Here is a 23,751-nt window from a genome sequence, read left to right as displayed (position 1 = left end):
CATGTATTTATATATTTTTATTTATCATAATAATATTTTCAAGACATTTATTTATATAAATTTAAACACAAATAATTCATATACTCTTATTGCATTCATATTATTTTTCATGTAAGTTATTGTACATATTTGAATTATATATTTTTCCTGTTCAATGATGAAATATGCACCAGATATATATGTTCAATTTTTTTGAGTCATGCTATTTTCATAGGTACTTGAAAAAATGAGGATTATTGTCATTTACTATTGAGTTCGGAAAAATACCAAAATAAAACAAGAGAAAGCTAAGTGAATATTTTATAGAGGGGAAAAATAAAAGCAGGATATATCCTTCCAATATCATTGAATTTTCAGTGTTGCATGAACCAAAAGGCTAGGTGAAACAATCGAAAAAAGTAATTTTAATTCCCAGAAATGAAGATTTAATACTGGGGGAGATTATTGAAGAGCCTCAACAAAACACTCAAAAAAGCACAAGTATAGAGAAAAAAACAGTGCACAGACATTTTATTTCATTACCGTCCGGAAAAATCTAGCAGTGAAAAATATTTGAAATTAACCTTCCAGTGCCGATGCTCCAGATATAATCTCAATCAACTCCGTGGTGATTGAAGCTTGACGGGTTCTGAAACACAAATATGGCCAAAAAAACAATCTACTTCAGCTATGAAAAAGGAATAAAAGGTAAAACAAATGTGGTTCCATGCAACATAAGTGACAACAGAATACTAATGAAGTGTATAAACCAATTCATATGAAAGTTAATGTATATGAAAACGAGGGAGGCAGGAGACCTGTTATATGTAAGAGTCAGGCGATCAAGCATGTCGCCGGCGTTTCTGCTTGAGCTATCCATAGCAGACATCCTTGCTCCTTGCTCACTACAAGCATTCTCCAATACCGCATTGAACATGACCTGGGGGAAATACAAGAATGCTTAGATGGCAAATTACAGAGACTATAGCACATTCCAGTAGAAGATAAGGTGGTTTATGCATACTCAAGATGACGGATTAAATTGCAACTGTTAGTACTTGTTCATCCAGATTCCTTAGACAAAGAGATGATAAAGGTTTTGCCGCGGCAACACTGGCCAGAAGAATTAACAACAAGGAAACATAGAGCTCTATAAAAACCATAGGAACATGACCAATTATGCTTTTATTTTTATCTCTGAAATCATAGGAATCATTTGTATTAATCTTGTCACCATAAAACAACTCTCAATGACTTAGGGTATCAATTAAATTCAAAATTCTGAAACATTTTATTTAGTCCTATAGTTCATGCCTTCATGGTATGACTTTCATGCAGAATAACAAGAAATAAGGACATTTCTTTCAAACAGCAGGGACTTACACAAGAGAACTGGAACTCAGCCAGATTTTGAAGTATTTCACCCTTTGTCTCACCACCCTCGACTTCATAGGAGTCTAGTTCACCAAGCTTTCCCCCAGATTCAGATTCCCTTTCAACAATCTATACAAATAAACACCAAATTAAAAAGAAAACAGAGAATAACCAGAGCAGCAACTAACCAGGGTTAAAATAACTATCAATCTGAAAGATTTACTCACTTCAGGTGATAATACAGTTGAGACTGTCGGCACAAATGAAACTACTGAGTGAAACTTGTTGAAGACAATCCTCAAGGCATCATACTCCACATTCTTTAAGATCTCATCAGCAAGAACAGAGACCTGAAGGTGCAAATATTTGTAAGTATGGCGAAAAGAAATAGAAAAGGTCCATAAAATGGAAATCCATCTCCATCAGAAAATTCCAGTCCATCCAAGAGATGTTAAGACAATCAATTGAAATCTACAGCATTGAAAAGAAGACAGATATTTATCAAAGACAAGGTGATTCCACAAAAGTAGATTGAAGAAAGTCAAGATTAAACTTCAAGAAAATTTGGAATTGCCGTCTTTATTATGTTAGATGATCGGAGTACTATTTAAGCTTGAATTGATATCAGTTTGTGTTAATGTTATGTTTCCCTTGGTCTAGAATTTGATACAAAAGGTCTATATAAGGTTTCCTTCCATTATTATGTTTTCCTTTAATTTACAACTCCATTCAATCAATTTTAATAGCTCCTACTTCGGAGATCAACTCAGAGTGAGAGGACAATAGCTGAAAAGCTAATATAAACATTAGCTCATTTAACTGATAAAGAACAATTATATAAGAATTTGCTTTGGCTTGGGTGAAGAAATTGCTAACCCTATATGAGAGGGCTATTAAGGCGTTCATTGTGAAAAATGAGATCTAGGATCAGCATCTGTCCTCCAAACTTCAATGCTACCTTATATTACTATTGTGTATATTATTCACATCCCAGGCCAGCAGGTCGATTGAACCTTTATGTGTATTTTTTCCATAAAAAGAGAAGCCTTGTTTTTTTATACCAACAAACCTTAATTATCTTCAATTATCACATTAAACTCTATAATTACAGGTTCTTGCCAATCATATGACCAGATTATCTCAATTTGGCACCTTCTGGGCTAAATCACAAGGAAACAGTCGACAACCAGTGCATTTACTGAAACATAAGATATTAGGTCTAAATATCCTGTTCCTGCATGACCAACAGAAGGCCTTAAAGAATGAATCGAGCATTCATTATAGCAATCAAATTTTCAACTTGCACTAAAAGGTTCTTCCATTTGGGAACTGCCGAATGCAAATGAAAGCACAGTAACAGACCTGAGTGTAGCTCAAAGGATTCTTCTGCAGCTCAGTTATGATCAACTCAATGTCCTTCTTTGAGTCACGAACCAATTGAGCCTTTGCCTTCTCTCCCAGAATTACATATTTTGTTTCTTTTTCAGGGCCTACAGAAATAAAGATATTTAACTTATAAGAAGAACCCAAAAGGCACCAAATAAGGGGGGGAAAAGATTAAAAAATAGAAATTATGAGTTCCTTTGGAGATATACCAGAGTTCAACTTATAGATCCCTTTGCTTATCTTGACTGATGTAGAGTTAATTCCACCACAGAGACCTTTGTCAGAAGAGATGGTTACAACAACGTTCTTCTTGACATCAACACCTAACAATGTCACAAGATATATTAATAAAATGAGGCTGACAAGAAAAAAAAAAGATACATTTGATACAAGTAAAACTGTAAAAGATCATTAAACAATATAGCAGAACTGCACAAGGATAAAACAAGATAGTAGGCAGGCAAAGACCCTATAACCTTATATTTCAAAAGCATGTTATTAATGGTTAATTAACAGGTTAAAACTAAAACACTTCCCCATTCTATGTTGCTCTGACTTTTCATTTTTCTTGAAGAAACCATGTCCGACACCTATGTCCAACACATTTTCAGACATGGGTATAGAGGGATATGACCCTTCAAGAACACTACATATACATGGAAAATCTTTTTAACAAATTGAATATACCCAAATTGGACACACCCATATCCGAAACTCACTCAAATCCAACTAACGTAGCACCTTTTAGATGGGGAGTATATATTTAGCATCCAGTTTTCTAAAACTTCAGTTATATTCACTACTATGCATAGGTATCATTGATCGAGCTAATACTAGCCATTAACTGATCAAGCTAGTATTGATAGGGAGTCAATGTTATAACTAATCAGAGCCTCTTTAAACAAACAAGTGCATACAAACATATTCATGATTTTATGAGAATATATTCACCTAATTTTCAAACATACACTACGAACCAAAGAGGAATTTTTAAAAGGCAGCTAGTCTGCCAAAATTGTTCTGTTATCAATCAAATATATAAGTTACATTTGTGTAAACCTTCTAGATAGAGAGGGTAGGATGAAAAACTAAGCCACTGCCCCATACAATTCAGAACATGAGCATCAGCTCAACATAAATGGAGCAGAGAACAAACTAGCAGTAAACAACTTGATAACAAACATTAAGCAAAATGCAATGAGAACACAACCAACTTCAATTGAGTTTGTTCAGCAAAGGGTACATATCAGAGGCTTGTTAGTGGACATACTGGGAAGATCACCAAGAAGTGCAGTAAATGGCTGCCAGAGGCCTCGGGAATTCTCAGCTTTAGTTTGAACTGCTCTCAACTTTGAGGCAGCAACCATCTTCATAGCCTTTGTAATTTTCTGAATATTCTTAACACTCTTCATCCGGTTTCTAACTGCATAAATAATTTATCAGAATAATAGATCACCACCCAAGTTACAAGTACAACCTTCAAAAAGAACCCGGACTGTAAAAGAGAAGGCAACAAGCAAGTATGTATAGCATCATATAAAAAAACAAAAAAACAAAGAGAAAATAAAACATATCTTACCGACTTGGGTTGAAATATAACGAACACCAATCGGACCCTCATCTCTGTCATCCAAATTAATTTATTTAGTACTTCACATCACATAAAAAAAACCCGAACATATGAATTTCATTATAAATCTTATAAGGTTCAATCAAAATTTTGATATTTTCATCTTTTTGTCCATTCTTCAGGAAAATAGAATAATTGAAAACGCCACTACCAACTGTTTAAACTTTATTTCAGATACGTATTTCATCGCAAAAGAAAAAGAAACGATCACCAGAAAATGTAAACCATTAATTTCATTACAGATAAATGAAACCATACTTACTTTAAAAAAAACGTTCATTTTTTAAAAAATGGGGGAAAATATACACAAAATTAGAAGGGCAAAAAACTCGAAAAGTACATTACGCAAAATTTTATTCGCTCGGAACAGTGAAAACTGAATCACTCCCAGACGCGAAATAGAATATCTTCCGTTTGGTTACCAGGAAAGAAATTAGGGAAACGGGATAAAAAAAATCAAAGAAGTTTGTTTTTGCCTGATTTTCTAATCATAGAACCAGAAATCAAGATAAAGGATAAATGCGATGAAAATGTATGAGAGATGATGTGGCGAGAGATCAAGAAAATGAGATCGGTACTCGTGAGTGGGAACGATAGGAGAGGATCGGACAGCGGTAATTGGACGGGGAGCAATCAGAGGGGCGAAACGCCTCCCTTCGCGTCTGAGAGCAGCCATTGCCATCGCTTACTGATACGGAAAAAAAAACCCTAGAAATCCTTCGTTGATCAGTGTTTTTTCTTTTGGGTGCTCTTTCTGAGGTCAGTGTGTTTTACTGTTATCGTAAAAATGAAAATGAAAAAAAACAGAATAATGAAATGGAAGGATTCAAGCAAACCCTCATACGACATCGTTTTCTCAATTCAAGTTGTCCGATCAAACTGGGGAAAGAAAAGCTAAATAAACAATTGGATAAACTACACTCAAGGTTACTAAACTATTAATAAGTTTTTAATTAAGTCACTAGGCTGTTAAGTTTTTATTTAAAAAAAATTCACCTAGTGAGCTCCAAACGAGAATTCGACAATTGGTATGGTGGATCAATACTTATCAACAAGTAGAAGAACATTCCTTAGATTCAAGCCGATTTAAAAATCAATGTTAGAGATTAGAGAAAAAAACTATTTGATTTTAGTTCACAGGTGACATTTAAAATTATTTCATTAAAAAGTTGAACTGTAAAAGAGAAAATTTCAAATAATGTAATGACTATTTTGTAACGTTTTGAAGCTGAATGAGTTATATGTAAACTTACTGTTAGTTTAATAACCTTAGGTGTAGTTTGCCCATAAATATTCAAATCCTAACCCGACTCATAATCCTCGAAGACAGCGGACCGTGCGGTGCAACAGAGTAAGACCCTAAACCCAACTGAACAAAGTGATAATTTTTTATTACAGCAAACCGGGTTGTCCTAAAAAAATTTTCTTCAATTGAATTTTTTCTTTTGAAGTTTAAACCCTAAACCCTACTGAAAAAAAAAAAGTGAAATTTGTTTGTAATAGATTCAAAGAGCAAAGAGGAAGAAAATAGAACTCTGAAACTTCGATCTTCAAATGGCGAATAAAAGCTCAACTTCAACCAAATTTGATGCCCCATTGTCTCATTCAACCAACAAAGCCACTCACAATCGAGATCAGTTCTTTGGTAATTAGCTGCTTTCTCCTTCCTTTTACTGCTGCTTTGCTCTGTTTGGGAAATAGAAGAAAAAGAAAGGAGTTTTACTCGTTTTACCTCGGTGCAATGCTCTGTTCAAACAGAACAAATACATGCAATTGGCCCAATTAAGTTGTTTGTGATTCATTTGATTTCGTTATAGAAAATAGAAATATAGCATTGGTTTTATAACTTGAAATAGAACATTTGTTCTCCCCCCTTCCTTGGTTTTCCTTGTTGAAGAAATGGGATTGAAGTTTTGTTTCCAATTAGTATTTTTGCAACAAGTTCTTATCTGGTCTTAAGAATGAAATGAAATACCCTTTTTTATTTTTAGTTTTTCCCGACTTAGTTTCATTGATGTCTTATAATGGGCTTAAAAAAAGAAAATGCTTAAATAATCTGTGGTCTATGGATTTCTTTTTTTTTTTTTAAATGCACTTTTATGATTTTGATATAGTATGGAGAGAGTTTGTATGGGGAGCCATTGCGGGAGCCTTTGGAGAGGGGATGATGCATCCCATTGATACCATAAAGACAAGAATTCAAAGTCAAGTTCTTCTTAGTGGAAGTCAGGTATGATGACATTCAATAATGGAACAGGGATTTACAGTTTTGGAGGGAATATCTTATATTCAATCTTTGTTTGGGGTCGTGGTAGGGGATGAAAACAGAATTTTCTACCAGATTTCTGTTTGTCTCCAGTGCTTGTTTGTTGATACATTTTTGTTTCTATTGCTAGCAGAGTCAAAAGAGCATAGTGCAGATGGTTCAAACTGTCTGGGTTGCAGATGGCTTAAGAGGTATATTCAGTCACTTAGCTTATTTTGTCTGTGGTCATCCGGTTACATTTTGCAATGATTCTAACATTTCCAATTAACTTATGCGCTCCATGTAGCATATTTGAATTGGATTTTGTGTATTGGTTCCCTTCTTTAATCATGTACTATACATCTACCATGTTACCCAGTTTGTCTGGACTGATCATATTTGTAGGCTTCTATAGGGGTATAGCTCCTGGAATTACTGGATCTCTAGCTACTGGAGCAACATACTTTGGTTTCATAGAGTCCACTAAAAAATGGATTGAAGAGTCACATCCTAACCTTGGGGGCCACTGGGCACATTTCATTGCTGGAGCTGTTGGTAAGCTGTTCCGGAACGTTATTTTCATTTAGTAATATTCTTCCACCTAATTTTCTTGCATAATAGTTACAACTATGGTATGATTAACATTCTAGTCATTGCTCACTTTCGGATCGCCCTTCTTGTTTCTTATTTTTTTTGCTCCAACTTCGACAATGAAGTGCACTTTCTGATACTAGCTGTTTCAATTTTAGTTGCTTTTGATTTGAATGAATAAAGCTTTGGAGGGCAGAACACTTTCATGTTTTATGATTTCAACTAATCAGCAATTGAAATGCATGAGTGAGCTCTGATTTCTATCTTGTAATTCTCCTTGATTTTCAGGTGATACACTTGGTTCTTTTGTATATGTTCCATGTGAAGTGATGAAGCAACGCATGCAGGTTCAAGGCTCGAGTAACTCTTGGAATTCTGCTATTATGAAAGACAAAATGCAAATGAAATCCGGTGCAGAAATGTATGGTTATTACACAGGAATGTTCCAAGCTGGGCATTCAATATGGAAAGAGCAAGGACTTAAGGGATTATATGCTGGGTAATTATTTCTTCCCTTTTATATTATATTTACTGTTAGATAAATACTTGGATTTCCACATGCAAACAAGTATGCCGTCCAACTCCAACCAAATATGCTTATAGATGCTTGATATCATATGTTCATCATTTCTGATTTGAACGTTCCTATCCTTTTGAGGATTTTATACGACCTTACATTTTAGATGGCCTGAGTTCGCTCTAGTTATATCTCCCCTCTCTTCCCTATTCCTTTTCATCTTGTGTTGTTTGGCATGTAGGGGCATATAACAGCATGTCTCCTTAAATGCTATAGTTCTCCTGGATTGGATCCGTGCAGAACTTGATTTTAACCTTACTGTTAAAGATAGTTTTCCGAAATTGGGAGTATTCTAAATTTTTGGACTATTGATGAAATTCATTCTTCTTATTGTTCCTTTTCAGGTACTGGTCCACACTTGCAAGGGATGTGCCATTCGCTGGTCTTATGGTACGAAAAGTTATTTCAGATTTATCTGCAGACAGTATGTATTTATTCTAAGTTTGCCGGTTTTGTTCTTATCTTTCAATGTTTGATAATATCATAGGTGACTAAAGTGATTATCAAGGTGTTGCCTATACAACATACCTAAAATTGCTTTGTCTTCAATTTTCTCTATCCAACCCCTCCCCCCCCCCACACACACACACATTCTTTCTCCATGAATGGATAATGAGCTCATCATTAATATTGCTTTAAGTTTGTCAGCATTTATAAGTATGATTTTCTAAATGCATAAACTAAATCACCGGGTTGATTACTTCTGTGTCTCAATTGAGGGATAACTGACTATTGATATCATTTTCTCTTTTTCATGGCCCTTACTGTAATCATTTTAGTAACAGAATTCCTATGAAAGTGTCCAGCTTATGTTCACGCTATCTGCATCTTTTAATTCAATATTAAACAGAATAAATGACCCACCATGCAGGTTATGTTCTACGAAGCCCTGAAAGATTTGACCGAGAAAGGGAGACAAAAATGGGCTCCTAATTTCCATGTTGATGGTTCTATGGAGGGACTCATACTAGGAGGATTGGCTGGTGGTATTTGTCTTGCTTTTGCTTCACCTTCTACCATGCAGTTTCCATTTCGTCCTTTTTAATGATTAAACACACAATTTATCGTGCCTCGAATACTGTGAATACTCTTATATTATCTGCAGGGTTTAGTGCATACCTTACCACTCCCTTGGATGTAATAAAAACAAGATTGCAAGTACAGGGATCATCCACAAGGTATCAAAATTGTCACATTTTTATTAATGATCTGTAGCTACAGACTTATAATTGTCTCAAACATCCGAAACTTTGTTGGGATTCATAGATTTCTAACAAGGGCAAATCTTTAGCCATCGATAACCAAAATTACCACATGTATAAAGATGTTTACCATTTGTTCGGTATCTCAGTCCCTTACTCTTTCCAAGTCTCCTCATGCTTTTTTTGGGGGGTTATGTTTAACACGCCCACTATGGTGCTATATTTGGATGTTTAACAGCTATAATGGCTGGCTGGATGCGATGAATAAAATCTGGAAAACTGAAGGCGCAAAGGGAATGTTCCGAGGAAGCATCCCCCGGATCACATGGTATATTCCGGCCTCGGCTCTTACCTTCATGGCTGTCGAATTCCTAAGAGAACAATTTAACAAGAAACTGGACGACGACAACATGCAAGAAGTCACGAGCTTGTCAATCGAGAAACCGAAATCTTCTTTTAAAGAGGTAGCTTGAATTTTCATTCAACAGTTTTTGACATCCAAAGAAAATCAAGGTTTTTGACTTTGCTTTGTTTAATGGTAATATTTTTGAAGCCATTACAGAACTAACACTAGAATTGTATACGGATCGGGCCAACCCGAATTATAATTAAATAATAAAATATTTAAATATTTTTAGATAGTAATTGGTCGGGGTTTAGCCTGCCTGATTTGAGCCTAAGAATGAAATTATTTTTGGCTCGTGGAATTCATGAACAAGTCTACTCAACACAATCTTTAAACAGAAAATTGAGAAAAGGATCTTTGGTTTGCAGGTAACGAAATTAGAGCAATGACAATTTCGAGATGCTTAATGTTTTGCAGACATTAACTAATTAGCTCCATTACTTTGCCATTTAAGTATATTGTCTTCTTGTAGTTTTCAGCCATTTAAGGAAAATAAATTTATTTCTTATACTTAAATTTTAAATTTGATTTTTTTTTTGCTGGTAAATTTAGTTAACGTTTTCTTTTTTTCTTTTTTCTTTTTGCGGATGGTATCGATCGAAATTTGCATTGGAACAAAACTTAGAATTTATTGTTTCAATTTACAACAGCGAATCAACTTTATAATTTTTTTCATAATATATTAATTATTATTTTACACAATTTAAGTAAATATAAAATTAAAAATGTTTATAAAAATTAATAAAGTGTTAAATAGATTTTATAACACTTAAAAATTTTATATAAATTTATATAGCATTTTATAAATGTAATTGGCTATTAACTCTAAATAAATAAATAAAACTCAAAAATTGCGTCAAATGGACTTATGTGTTCGATAGCAAATATTTTTATCCAATAATAAATATATAATTATATTTTAAAATAAAATATGTTTTAAAATTAAAATATTATTGTATTTTAGAAATTTAAATAAAAATATTTTTAAATTTTTAATGAAATAATTTTAAATTTAAATAATGTATACGTAGGGGAATTGATAAATGTTTGTAATTTTCTATATATTTATCTTTTAAGGCTTTATTTTTAATTTGGACTTTAAGCTTTGAACTATAGTTATTTTCTCATTTTGGCAGCTAAACATTTTTTATTTCATTTTGATATTTGAACTCTCTCGTGTTATTCGTTTTGCAGCGTAAAAAAAAATTGATCGATCAAAACGTACCACATCATTGATTACATTGTAGTTGACTGGCGATGTGGTAGGTTGACTGTTGACCGACATTAATTGACTATTGATGAACCATTGATTATTCAAAATCATTAAAAATCTTTTAAAATTGTAAAAATATATTTTAAAATGAAAAAGAAACTTGTAAAAATTATAAAATTAGTAAAAAGACCATTTAAAAATTTAAAATTTATTTAAAACTGTATAAATATATATTATTTAAAATTTATAAAAATTTATAAAATTGTAAAAAAGATTATAAAACTTGTAAAACATTATAAAAATGAGTAAAAATCATTTAAAATTTAGAATTTATTTAAAAATGTATAAATATATACAATTTAAAAATATTAAAAAGTTCTAAAATTGTAAAAAAATTTATGAAAAATCTTAGGATTTGTAATTTTTTAAATATAAAAATACTGAAATCATTAAAATTTTAAAATGAATAATACTATAAAATTACAATCTAAAATTATATTTTTTAAATTATAATAATTTGTATAATTTTGTAAAATTTAAGAAGATAGTTTTAAGAAAAAATAGAAAACAATATTTTTAGATTGTAAAAATTATAATAATTTTACAAATTTTATTAGTTTTAACTTTTTATGATTTTCAAATTTTCATATTTAAAAGTTACAGTCTTTATATATTTTGAATTTTCATGAGTTTTAAAATATTTTCAAATTTTCAAATAAATTTTAATACTTTTATAAATTTTTAAAAAATTAGAACTTTTGATATTTTTGAATAATTTTATATATTTATATATTGTTTAGATAAAATTTTAAATGAATTTTTACTAATTTTTTATATTAGAAAACATTTTTATAATTTTTAATAATTTTTGACTAGTTAACAATTGATCAGTGACCAACTTGCCATGTCATCAGTTAATGTGCCACATTATCGATCAACTGCCATACTATTAATAACATGGCACGTCCTGATTGGCCAACTTTTTTCTAAAAGATGGTTAAGCTTTTTATATCAAAATGGGTAAAGGAGTAGATTTTAAGTATCAAAGTTTATTACCAAAATGATAATAAGGAATATAATTCGGAAATTAAACTAAGAAAGGTATTATCGTCCTTCTCAGTGAAGTAGAATTGCTGTGGTTGAATAACAGTCAAATATACCAAACACTAAATACAAATTGCTTGAAAAGTGAAGGGACCTGACCTGGAAAACCAAATGGAATAGGGATCTTCTATAAAAATATTAATTATTTAAGCGAGGCTTCCTTTATGTTGTTGGGGTTATATTTAGTTTCTGTTTACGGAGAGAACCGGGTTTGCCACTGCCAAAATTTTCTTGGCCGCCAAGCTCCCACGAGCTAACCGACTCAATAACTTCATTTCTAACACACATAATCTACAGAGGAAGGAAAAGAAAGGTCTTGGGTTTCGTGGGATTCAATCGCTGATCATCCAATGGCGTCTGAGAAACGGTGTCTATATGAGGTTTTAGGTTTATCCCGTGACTGTTCTCAAGATGAAATTCGCTTCGCCTACAAAAAGCTCGCTCTCCAACGCCACCCCGACAAGCTCGTTCAATCCGGCCTTTCTCAGGCTGAAGCCACCGCCCAATTCCAAGAGCTGGTCCACGCTTATGAAGTCCTTTCTGATCCCAAAGAACGCTCTTGGTACGACTCTCACCGCTCCCAAATCCTCTTCGCCGATCGCAACACCTCCGCCAATTCCCCCGTCCCCGACCTGTTCTCTTTCTTCTCCAATACCGTTTATTCGGGTTACTCCGACTCCGGTCGGGGCTTCTACAAGGTTTATTCTGACCTTTTCTCTAAAATTTATGCCAATGAAATCAACTTCGCTAGGAAGTTAGGGCTAGGTTTAGATATCGTAAAAGAAGCTCCTTTGATGGGGAATTTAGAGAGTCCGTACGGTCAAGTTACGGCTTTTTATAACTATTGGTTAGGGTTTTCTACGGTTATGGATTTTGTTTGGGTTGATGAGTATGATGCTATGGCCGGACCAAACCGGAAATCGCGGCGCGTTATGGAGGAAGAGAATAAGAAGTTGAGGAAGAAGGCAAAAAGGGAGTATAATGAGACGGTTAGAGGACTGGCGGAGTTTGTTAAGAAGAGGGATAAGAGGGTTATCGATATGAGTGTGAAAAGGAAGGAGGAGATGGAAAGGAAGAAAGAGGAGGAGAGGGAGAGAAAGAGGAAGCTTGAGAAGGAGAGGTTGGCAAGAGTTAAGGCTTACGAGGAGCCTGAATGGGCGAAAGTCGAAGAGGAAGAAGTGGACAATTGGGATGAAATGGACGAGAAAGAAAGAGAGAAGGAAGAGTTCTATTGTGTGGCCTGCGGGAAGAAGTTCAAGAGTGAGAAGCAATGGAAGAATCATGAACAATCGAAGAAGCATAAGGAGAAAGTGGCGGAATTGAGGGAATCGATAATTGAGGAGGAAGAAGAGGAAGGGGATTTAGAGGTGGAAGCGGATGTGGAGGAGAAGTTTAGGGAGGGTTTAAGGATTGAAGAGGAAAGGGAGGATGAAGGAGAGAATAGAGTAGGTGAGCTAAGTGAGGGGGATGATGGATTTTTTTATGCTGATGCAGGGGATGAAGATGAAGAGGAGGTTGAGGTTGATAGTGCTAATGATCATGATGAAGAAAATAGTATTCTTGAAGCAATGGTGTCCGGGCAGAAAGATAAGAAAAATGTTTCTTTCAAGAGCGAGGGTATGGTTTCGCCTACAGGATTTCATGTCAAAGATGAAAGTGATGAGGGAGAATTTATGAATTACGGTAACCGGAAAAACAGAAGGAGAAACAGAACAGGGAAGAAAGAGAAGGGTAAAAAGAATAGCGATGATGCCATGAAAACTGATGTTAACGAAACTAAAAGCAAGAACGAAGAAGCTAGCGTAAGTGATAGAACACTGCATGGGGAAGAGAAGCAACTTGTAGAAGATGAGGGCAGTAGTGGTGAAAAGGATGATAAATTGGGAAATGGTGATAAGGTTTCAAAGCAACCTACTGATAGAAAAGGGAATACAAAGAAAGAAACAAATACCAAATCAAATAAATCATCTAAAGGAAAGAAAGCAAAGGTATGCTTTATTCTCCATTTTTATTGATATTACCTTCTGATGAAACCATTGCTAGTTACCTCCGTTTATAATATGTATATATGCATTGATATATGTAGTACATGGAGAGAATACAAGGAACTAAATAATTGCTTGCTTCTTTACATGCATCTGCACGCACAAAAAAGGTTTTAGTTGAACCATTAGTTCATTGCAGTATTTATAGTTAATATCATGTACATATTATTGCCACAAATAACTTCGGCTTGGAGACTTTCTTGATTATAGTAATTGTTGTAATCGTTGTCATGTGGTACAAAATTAGTTGTTAGCAGGGGAAGAATATGACATTGGAATAAAGATGGAAAGCTCGAAACAACGGATTATCTAACTAGTTCTACTAGAAACCTTTGAGCACATTTCCATAAGATAATTTCATGTACTTAATGCATTTTGTTTGGAATGTACTAGTACTAATGACTTATGCTTGTATCTCTAATTTCTTGGCTTATTGTCAAAATATGCATTCACATCCAGGCAACGGCAAAGCATTCCGGCAATGTATGTGAGACATGTGGAGAGGAATTCCAATCGAAGTATGTGAACGTTATATTTTGATTGCCATTTATTAAAAAATAAATATAGAAGCATTTGGCATCACACTTTTCATGATCGTATTGTGTTTGTGGCAGGAATAAATTACATAAGCATTTGGGAGACAGTGGTCATGCTACGTTGAAATTCCGATGATAACAATGAGGTATCCTATATCACTATTTGATTTGTTATCAAATGCAGCTAATCCAATAGTAGCATTTCTGATTTTGGATTTTATTTTTTATTTTTTCATTAAAAACATGAACATTGACCAGGTCTTGAATCGAAAGATCTATTCGTGTAAAATGTTACCCTTATTTTGAGTTCAATAGATTGAATGTGGCTTTAAACAGCCACAAAATTCTTTAGTACCCTGCTTGAAACGATATGTTCCGATGGTGTTTTCTTTTAAGTCAAAATATGCGATGATAAGTCCTTGTGCTCTTCATAAATTTGGAATGTAGTCTTTATACTTTCATTTTTAAGAATTTAGTCCCTTTATTTTTCAGATTTTAAAATTTTGATTTAACTGTCAACTCTGTTAAAATTAGTTTGTTAAATTTAGATTCATTACAACATTTTTTTTATTGCATTGCTATCAAATGAGGTTTTTGTTTTATTTCAGAATGTCAACACCAACCAATTGGAAAAAATAAAAATTGAGAAGTGGAGGAATTAAATTCCTGAAAATAAAAAAGTATAGGAACTAAATTTTTAATTTGTGAAGAGTACAGGGACTTACGGCATAATTTAACTTTTTTTATGTTCAGTCAGCAACTGTAAAGGAACGACGCTCCTGCAATGTATGTGTATTAAAGAATCAAAGATACTCGAGAAATATGCATTAAGAGTTATAACTGCAGTTTTTAGAATATTCAGAATTCGAATTCACTTGATTTATTTGATAATTAAATCGTATATATGTTTTTTAATTTTTGAATAATATTATCCGAATTTGCGTATCCATCAAATTTCAGAATTTATGAAATTAGTTTTGAAGGCAACCCTTTAAGTCATTATGGGCACATCTTGCTTCCATCAGCTCATTCGGCGCACGCGCTCTAAATCCTTTAGGTGCATCAAATTTTATAGTGCCGTTCATGTGTATGTATATATATATATATGCTTGTTTTGCACATACAATCTGCAACAATTACATATGGAGAAAGGTTCTGGAAAGTGTTCTTCAACCATTTCATTTTCAAAGTGCCGCCCTTCATCTAAATACTCGATGGTACCAGGCCAAGCATTTCGAGGCAAACTGTGATAGGATTATGTTCCGAATTTTCACAAATTGGTTCACCATCGATATGGAGTGCAACGTCAGCACGGTAAATAATCAAGTCAAACGGTGTACTTTTAGCTATATGATCAAATGAATCTAAAATGTCGGGTGGTGCAAATTAGGGCTCGAGAGACCTCAATCTTAAAACACATTCTTTATTTCATTAAAATAAACTTTATTATATAAGATTATTTTCAACAAAAATTTTATTTTCTTAAACATCTAGTAGAGATGTGCGACGCGTACGAGGATCATGACAACTATTCCATTTTTTCAAAATTAAAAATTTGTAGCATACAATAATTGAAAATGCATAATTCCAAATCAAATTTCAATCTCACCTGTACTCATTTTAAGAGTTGAATTAATTTTATCAAAATTTGATATCACAAAGAACTAATTTAATAAAGAGTGTACTTCATGCTTTATCGTTATTACTGTTATAGAAGATTAATGTAACACAAAAAATTAGCTCTACATCAAATTTGGTAATTATAATAAAACGCTGCTATAGAGTGTGACTGATATAAAAATAATTGGCTATATGTTGCTTATTTAATCTTTTATAAGAATGTTCATTTGACCATTAAGTGTCATGAATATGTGAATGCATTTTTGCAATCGTGCATAAGAAATAACCCAATTAAACACAAGTATGCATAAAGATCCAAGCATCTAAGCAAATCCCTTTAACACCAATATACATGCATATATATGTGATTGAGGAGAGGCAAATTCTATCTAGTGAAGTTGGCAAAGCTTTCTTTGTTAAAAGCCAACAAATCACTAATGAGTTGGTATTGTCTCTAATGATGGTTTTGTCTCACAATTTTATTAGCGTTTGAAGAGCCAACAATTTATAGAAGAGAAGTCTAAGAATGAAAAGTATATACCTCAAATTCACGCATAGTTATAGAGTTGTTTTTTTTTTAAATACTAACAAAAGCATGAGAATAAAATATTTTTATTAGAAGTCGATAATTCTTGAAGTGAAATAGGACGATATAATAGCTTAGGTGTCAAAATGAGACAAGATATAAATATCAAAATGGGAAAAATTAATAATATAAGAGAATAGACTCTTGTTGACACCTTAATAATGTTCAAATCATGTTGATGTAATTTATTCTCTTAATTTATAATTTTACTTTATAAAAAATAAAAAGAATAATTCAAAAGTTAATATATATATATATATATATATATATATATATATATATAATTCAAGAGTCAAAGCCTAAGCCTTTTCAATATTATTACTACTAGAATTTGTGTATCCTGGAATTTCACCATTTATTAAATTATTATTATTAAAGGATCAAAATTAAATATGTAAAAGACGTTGAATCATGCGTCATGACCTTTTTACATTTTTCTTGCATGTTTATGTAATGGTGTGACAGCCGAAAAGCAATATAAAATTTCTGGTTAAAAATATAAATTTGCCATCATACCGAAATATTGAAGTTTGCCACTGCATTATTTTGGTTAAATTTACCCCACAATTTTTAAGTGATTGAATTTTACAATTATACCTTAAATTTTATTAAATTTTGCCATAAATTATGATTTTAATTAAAGATAATTTATTTAACAAAAATATTTTATAAATATTAATAATTAATAAATTAACATAGAATTTTTATTTAACAAAAGACTTGAAAAATAAAAAGTTAACTTTACCCTTTTATAAATAACTGCTTTTATTAATTGTTGAGATTATATTACATTATTATTTTTAAATTTTTTATAAATCTTCCTTCAATTTATTTTAAATTAAAATTGAATCACAAATCAAATTTTAATGACAAAATTTGATCAAAAAAATAAAGTGACAAAATTCAAAATAAAATTAAAATATGGTTAGAATTTATTTTTAACTCAAAAGTACAATAACAAATATTAATGAATCAAAACAAAGATAAATTTTCACATTAAGCATAAAATTTTTGTAATTCTAAAAGCAAAACAAAAAACTAAGAATATAAAAGGAATAATAAACTAAGTAATACGGATTAATGCTAAGCGGTACAAAAAAGGAAGCGTTCTGATAGTGATATGGTTTTTGTTTTATCCCAAAATGATGGGTGTTAGTACTATCGCTGACTATGTGGGTGAAAATATGTGTACAGGCTTTACAAATGTATTACACTAACTTGTTCTTTACTTCAACAACACACAAATCTATCCGCCTTGTCTTCATTTCGAAAGAGCCATGTTCGAAATCCCTACCATTTTTCCACTTACCATGTCATCAGCTTCACCTGCATCTTGTGTATGAGAAACCAATGAAGGAAGCTTCTGATGTTCCTTCACTCGGCGGAAGACTCCACCAAAAAACTCCTTATTTGACCCGGTAAACACACCTATGAATGTAATTAAAATAGTACAATGAATGTTCCCTGGACAACTAAAAATGAAGAAAATATGAAGGAGAGTAGTATTCAAAGAAGAAATAATCTGTATTACTCGGACTCGTGTGAGGGTTGGACACGGATATATCCATGTTAGAATAAAATAAATTTTGAATATATAATGCCTTTTTAGTGCTGACTCTTCGTTTTTCTTCAAGTAGCAGTGTCTGACACCTTGTCAGGCAAGGGTATGGGAATATGACCCTCAAAAGACTCTTCAAATACATAATAAGACTTAAAGGAAATCAAAGATATCTGTGCTAGACGCATTCCAATATCCAACACTCACACTAAACAAACTGTTCTGAAGGGAAGCCCTCAGAAAGCTAGAGACTTACCCCACGAATCTGCATGTAACTGTTCAGATGTAAATATCAACAACTCCAAATCATCAATGTAACTTATCATCACTGAATTTTCCTTCCCCATGAGCTGAAATAGTTTGTTGTAATTCCCTTGAGATCTACATTTCCAAGATGACATGGAAGTAAGATAAGTTGAAAATCGAAACTTTAAATTAATTTAATCCATAATTTACACGTTGAAGCAGACCTTTCCATGTCTACTGGACAAAAGTATAAAGCAATGTCAAGAAGATCTAAACAACCATTCTGGAGTATATGAGAGTGAAGGTGCCACTGTTGAAGCAGATTAACCTGAAGAACTGCAGGCATTTTCTTCGAAAACTCATATGCTTTACGATGAACTCTGCATGGTGGTAGAGCCAGGAAATCACCATACAACTCACCCGTGGTATTGAAGAATTTGAAACCTCCCCTAAAAGAGGAGGGGAAAGGTCAATACTGTGAAATAAAACATACTGAAAGTAGCAATGAATGCAAACTCTACATGCAAATTGCATGCTAGAATACATATGTAGAATAGAAACTTATGAAGTTTTCAGGCTTCTGTTGTTCAGACTTCATTTTTCTCTAAAGTACCAGAGTTTTGGACATGAGCTATGAGGATACGACTCTCCAAATACATAGAAAATCGCAAACCCGTATCTGACACATCTGAGTCCGAGTAAACATAGTTTCAAGCAGTATAGGTAAACTGAGACAGACCGCTTTAGAGTTTTGATGTCATAAGCATAGAAGAGACACTAATATGCTAAAAATAACAGCATTATTGAGAGTGATGAATGCTTGTTTAAAAGCCTTTTAAACAACTATAGATCAAAGTAATTAATCCTCAAGAAATCCATGCCATTGTTCTATTATATGAATTATCTTGATAGAATTCTCAACAGGTTGAAATTTTGGGAATATAATAAGAAAGAATACTGTGCGTGCAATATCGGTAAACGGCATGCTAACTTACATCCAGGTAGGATGTAGAGAAGGAGCATGTGGTCGATATAAGGAAACCTTAAGTCGACTCCAGGTTTCTGTTTTCGGGACATCAGAGTTCTCAGGTTCAGCAGCACCATGAATGTTTTGACCTGAGAAGGAGTTTGTTTAAAGAGCATGTCAAACATTGATCAACTAGAAAAAGTTTCAATATAATCAGTATCACCACCATAACCTGAAGATGATAAAACCTGGATGATAGATGCCATACAAAATTAGAAAATCAAGTTTAGAATTAATTTTGCCTGAACTCATAATAGTTGTATGATGCCTTGATGGTGAAGGTCGGCTCGATCTCATAGCATCCTCGGTCTTAGTATGAAGAACTGTGAGCTCTTTATTAGGTAGGATGGTATCTGATATCTTCCCTTTGCAAACATTCTCTTTGTTGGGAACAAGATGGGCTCTTTCTACTGAAAAAATAACATACAATACGAGCAGATAATTTGCCACAAGAAGCTAAGACTATAATGTTAATCAAGTAGCTGACAACTGCAATATAAGTGAAGGATAAACTCAAATAACAAACTACAGCAACAGTAGCTTTATAAAAGCCAATTTGGACCACTTTATTTACTTGAAAAATCAATGCTTCTTATCATGTAGCACCATGCAGATTGAAAACTAAGCTCAAACATTGATTTGCTAAGACCAGAAATATCATCACATAAAAAGGTCTGGCATACAAGTAAATTCCAGTAAAAATTAAGCTCAAAATACAGTTACATGGAAGTCATATTGATGAGTGTTAGAAACTGAATCCTAATTACAAGGTAATAGGTATAATACATAAGATCATAACTTTACAGCTACTATCATAGAAGTTTGGAACAAAAGATTTTCACCTTTCTAACAATAAAACTTTTCCAAAGCAAATCTTGGATTTATTGTTTTAATTTAACGAAAAACACATAAACTAAAAAACATGTCAAAATGATATCAATTGAGAAAATTTCTTGCCTGCATTGGCAATAGACAACGTCTCTTTCATTGTGTTCGTTGCTTTAGAATCAACATCACCCGTGACTTCATTAGCAGCCATAACAGAAGATACTGGCTCTTCATTACTACCATACTGCTTTGCAGGTGTCCGAGAAGCCTTTTCTTCATCTTCTGCATTGGGGCATAGAAGTCAACATTACTAAGAGAGCCCCATATAAGGTGCTGTAACACACAAGAAAACGATATGATATCAAGAAAGGTCAGCTAGCTGCAATCCTTCTAAAGTGCTAACGCCTATAGTAAGGGGCCCTTTTCTTGCTCGTTAGCGCTTTAGTTTGAGGCGCTAGCTTACTAATAATATAGGGCTTTTTCAGCTTGATCGGAATCGATTCTATAATTGAATATCAGAAGTGCTACTTAGTAGTAGAAACTCGGAGAGACAGACAGAGAGGGGACTCTATCATACCTGCAAATTCCTAGGATGAGAAGTAGGCCTATTATTCATGCAAAATAAAATGCAAGGACACCATTTTTTTCATTCCTATACCAAACCTGCCAACCATGCCTATACAAGTTTTTGTTTCTTGAAAATAAAATTAACATAAAGTTCAAGTGCTTTATTTTCTCATTTTCCCAACAGGAAAAGAAACCTACATTTTTGTCAAAGCTGAAACTTTAGGAAAATAAACAAACTTGATTTAAGACATAAGGTATCATAAAGAATAACAAAAAATTGAAATCGTGTAGTATTGACTCCAGCAAAAACTCAAAATATATCATGATTTCGTTCAAAATATATTTATCATGATTTATACCAACCAACTCAAAAATACGCCTAGTCAATCACAATGTTTATCTTGCTGTATCCTGAAGAACCTACTCCAGCAGCTTGATAGAAAAGTTAAATTAAAGGCTTTTACATGATTACATCTAATGTACATAAACACACCATGTGGAACTTCTTTCATCTTTACATATTTCAACATTCTCAAGACAAAGTTTATGCAAAAACAAAAGAATTAGCAAAAAGTCAGCGAATTTATCACCTTTTGACTTGTTTGGCCTTTCAACTGAATGTTGATGCCTAATAGATGCACTGATCTGCCCACCTCGGCCTCTAGGAACGTTATCAGATCCTAACTGTAGAAAAGTAGGATTTCTTCTTACCTTTATTGGGTTATAACAAGGGCCAGCGTATTTGGATCCCATAAACACCCTCTTCGATGGAGATAGAGTGAATTTTGCAGGCACAGGTTTTAACCCTGAGTTACTATTTGAAGGAAATGCCCTTTTTGGTAACGGTAAGAGGGATGATAGCTTAATGACTTCCTCAGTAGGAAGGAACTTCACTTTCCCAGTTTCAACAGCTTTTCGCCTTTTACGTGGAACCTGTCCCCATAAGTCAAAATAAACTTTTGTAGAGGAATCCATAACATTTTCTGCCTGGCCAGAATTCAGAGAATTTATATCATTCTTCGAAAGGCATCCTTCACATATCCAATCTTCCAAGTCATCCCTCACTACAACCCTCATGCAATAGCTTCCAAAGAAAAAGAAAGAAAAGAAAACATATCAGATTCAGAACTGAGAGTTGAATAAATATAATATATAACTACACATGAAGCAATCAGTTTCAGATGTTATTATTCTAACCCAGGCAAGTAATTTAGGGTGATACTTGATAGTAGTTTCAGAATCAGATGCAGCTGATTCTGAAATGTAATTGATAAAAGTTAGGAAAAGGAAACCAAACAATCATGACAATAACATAAAAACACAAAAGGAAATAAAAGCATATCAAACATGAAAGACTCTGCTTGTTTGCAAGAATGGAAAATATTTTACTGTAATCGTTAGGTTCCAATGCCATTTTCCTACTTTATCACATAACTATTAGATTAAACATTCTTTTTTCCTTATCTGTTCTCCTCCCGAGCAGGCAAAAGCTTTAAGATCAACCGATGGTTATCATACAAATGACATCCAACGGTGCATTGAGAACATATAAGGCTTAGCATGTTTGGAAGAATGGAACATATTTTACTCTTATTGGTAGGTTTCATAGCAATTTTCCTACTTTATCATTTAACTATTAGATTAAAACATTCTTTCTTCCTTATTCGTTTATATCCCCCAAACAAGCAATGCCTTAAGAGAGTAATCGATTGATATCTTACAGATGGCGTCCCATGGTGCATTGAGAACAGCTTCTAATTAGTTCCTCAAAACCAACATCACCACATATATCACATATCTTGTCCTGTAGAAACATGGCAACCCCCTATAAGAATTTCGAAATATCATTGGCCACTTAATAACAAGCAAATAATCAATACAAATAAAATGAAGTTGAAAAAAGCTTTGATTACAATCAAAAAATTCAATTAAACAACACGGAACCTTTGCACAATCATTAGGTATTCAACATCATGTATATTACTTCAATAACAGAAGTGCATTTGAGCATTTGATATAAACCAAACATTTATAATCCCACAGTTTAACTAGGACAGCGTGAACAATGTATTTCTTTTTTTTTTTTTTTTGAAAGAATAAAATCCCATCTTTACAACATCAAATATATTTCATTGTTTAACAAGATCAAAAGGTTGACTTGAAAATGGCCACCGCCACCCAAAGAACTTTTCCTATTATTGTTTCTAACAGTACACTATAATAACAATGAACACCATGCCTGAAACCAACCATGCTAAAAAAAGTACATTGGCAACTTTTAAAAAAAAAAAGTCCAGAAATAGAGACGATGAATGGAAAGTTTCGAGGTTGTTGAGCATTGTACCAAGTGGGTTTCTCTTGATTGTCCCATGCAAGTTTCGTGGTGAGTCACACTGTATATAAATTGTTTTTTTTCTTTTTGTGCTGACTTGTTTTGAGCTTTCGGGTTTTGGGTTTTTTTATGCGTTTTCTCTGGTGGAAGAAAGAGAAAGAAAACACCCAAAGGAAGAAAGATTAGTGCAACCCCTTCCTTACAAAGGAAGAAGATGAGAAATTGGAAGAAATTGAGAAGAAACTCGGTGGAAAAACAGTGGAATCCAAACAGTGGAATCCTTTCTTTTCTACTAGTACCAGTCACGATATTAAAAGTAATATTAAAAATATTTTATTAAATAAATGAGGTTTGTGATGATATTTGTTTTTAATAGATTTGTGATAATTTTAAAAGTTTATGATTATTTCATTTCTAATATTAGTATATAAATATAATAAAGTTTATGAGAATATCTTTTTTAACTTTTTTTTTAATAAAACAATATTATGCATTAAATACCAAACTTGAAGAAATAAAACTAAACAGCTGATAGAAACGATAAAAAAATCTGAATAACATAAAAATAAAAACAAAACAAACTTCTTAAGAAAATGAAACGGCTTCCCTCTGTAATTTCATGCTCCAGTGCTGGTCACCAACGTAAATTGAAACAATTTTTTTCCCACTCTCTTTGATGACGGTGTGACTTCGTTGACC

At 33.0% G+C, this 23,751-nt stretch overlaps 4 protein-coding genes across 9 annotated transcripts; 2 read left to right on the top strand and 2 right to left on the bottom strand.

The window, feature by feature from the left end:
• Positions 1–298: 298 nt before the first annotated feature.
• Positions 299–5,159, bottom strand: LOC105764714 (ATP synthase subunit gamma, mitochondrial). The gene is made up of 9 exons (XM_012583420.2): positions 4,948–5,159; positions 4,319–4,362; positions 4,010–4,162; positions 2,949–3,062; positions 2,716–2,843; positions 1,581–1,703; positions 1,363–1,482; positions 798–919; positions 299–628 (listed from the first exon to the last, which is right to left on the bottom strand). The coding sequence occupies exons 1-9, from the start codon at positions 5,049–5,051 to the stop codon at positions 559–561; spliced, it is 978 nt and encodes a 325-aa protein (XP_012438874.1). The 5' UTR covers positions 5,052–5,159; the 3' UTR covers positions 299–558.
• Positions 5,160–5,699: 540 nt separating this feature from the next.
• LOC105764713 (uncharacterized) lies at positions 5,700–9,890 on the top strand. Of its 3 annotated transcripts, XM_052624938.1 has the most exons (11): positions 5,700–5,720; positions 5,873–6,014; positions 6,484–6,599; positions 6,766–6,826; positions 7,020–7,169; positions 7,494–7,704; positions 8,127–8,172; positions 8,654–8,768; positions 8,888–8,960; positions 9,223–9,448; positions 9,759–9,890. In XM_052624938.1, exons 2-11 carry the CDS (start codon positions 5,924–5,926, stop codon positions 9,777–9,779), a joined length of 1,110 nt encoding a protein of 369 aa, XP_052480898.1. In that variant the 5' UTR covers positions 5,700–5,720; positions 5,873–5,923; the 3' UTR covers positions 9,780–9,890. The 3 variants fall into 3 exon arrangements, with proteins under 3 accessions (XP_052480898.1, XP_012438872.1, XP_012438873.1); XM_012583418.2 differs by lacking the exon at positions 5,700–5,720 and having other exon boundaries at positions 5,738–6,014; XM_012583419.2 differs by lacking the exon at positions 5,700–5,720 and having other exon boundaries at positions 5,740–6,014; positions 6,769–6,826.
• Positions 9,891–11,881: 1,991 nt separating this feature from the next.
• On the top strand, positions 11,882–14,642 carry LOC105764712 (DNAJ protein JJJ1 homolog). 2 transcript variants are annotated; one of them, XM_052625479.1, is made up of 4 exons: positions 11,882–13,695; positions 14,212–14,270; positions 14,367–14,434; positions 14,547–14,642. In XM_052625479.1, the coding sequence occupies exons 1-3, from the start codon at positions 12,058–12,060 to the stop codon at positions 14,422–14,424; spliced, it is 1,755 nt and encodes a 584-aa protein (XP_052481439.1). In that variant the 5' UTR covers positions 11,882–12,057; the 3' UTR covers positions 14,425–14,434; positions 14,547–14,642. The 2 variants fall into 2 exon arrangements, with proteins under 2 accessions (XP_052481439.1, XP_012438871.1); XM_012583417.2 differs by having other exon boundaries at positions 14,367–14,642.
• Positions 14,643–17,541: 2,899 nt separating this feature from the next.
• On the bottom strand, positions 17,542–23,325 carry LOC105764711 (uncharacterized). Of its 3 annotated transcripts, none has more exons than XM_052624861.1 (9): positions 23,065–23,325; positions 22,442–22,545; positions 21,311–21,804; positions 20,283–20,435; positions 19,568–19,735; positions 19,294–19,414; positions 18,523–18,678; positions 18,309–18,433; positions 17,542–17,922 (listed from the first exon to the last, which is right to left on the bottom strand). In XM_052624861.1, the coding sequence occupies exons 1-9, from the start codon at positions 23,089–23,091 to the stop codon at positions 17,756–17,758; spliced, it is 1,515 nt and encodes a 504-aa protein (XP_052480821.1). In that variant the 5' UTR covers positions 23,092–23,325; the 3' UTR covers positions 17,542–17,755. The 3 variants fall into 3 exon arrangements, with proteins under 3 accessions (XP_052480821.1, XP_012438869.1, XP_012438870.1); XM_012583415.2 differs by having other exon boundaries at positions 18,523–18,747; positions 23,065–23,324; XM_012583416.2 differs by having other exon boundaries at positions 18,523–18,747; positions 22,442–22,524; positions 23,065–23,323.
• Positions 23,326–23,751: the final 426 nt, after the last annotated feature.

Source organism: Gossypium raimondii, chromosome 12 (genome assembly GCF_025698545.1).
Source record: "Gossypium raimondii isolate GPD5lz chromosome 12, ASM2569854v1, whole genome shotgun sequence".
Classification (NCBI taxonomy): domain Eukaryota; kingdom Viridiplantae; phylum Streptophyta; class Magnoliopsida; order Malvales; family Malvaceae; genus Gossypium; species Gossypium raimondii.
This window is presented reverse-complemented; position numbering and strand designations above follow the sequence as displayed.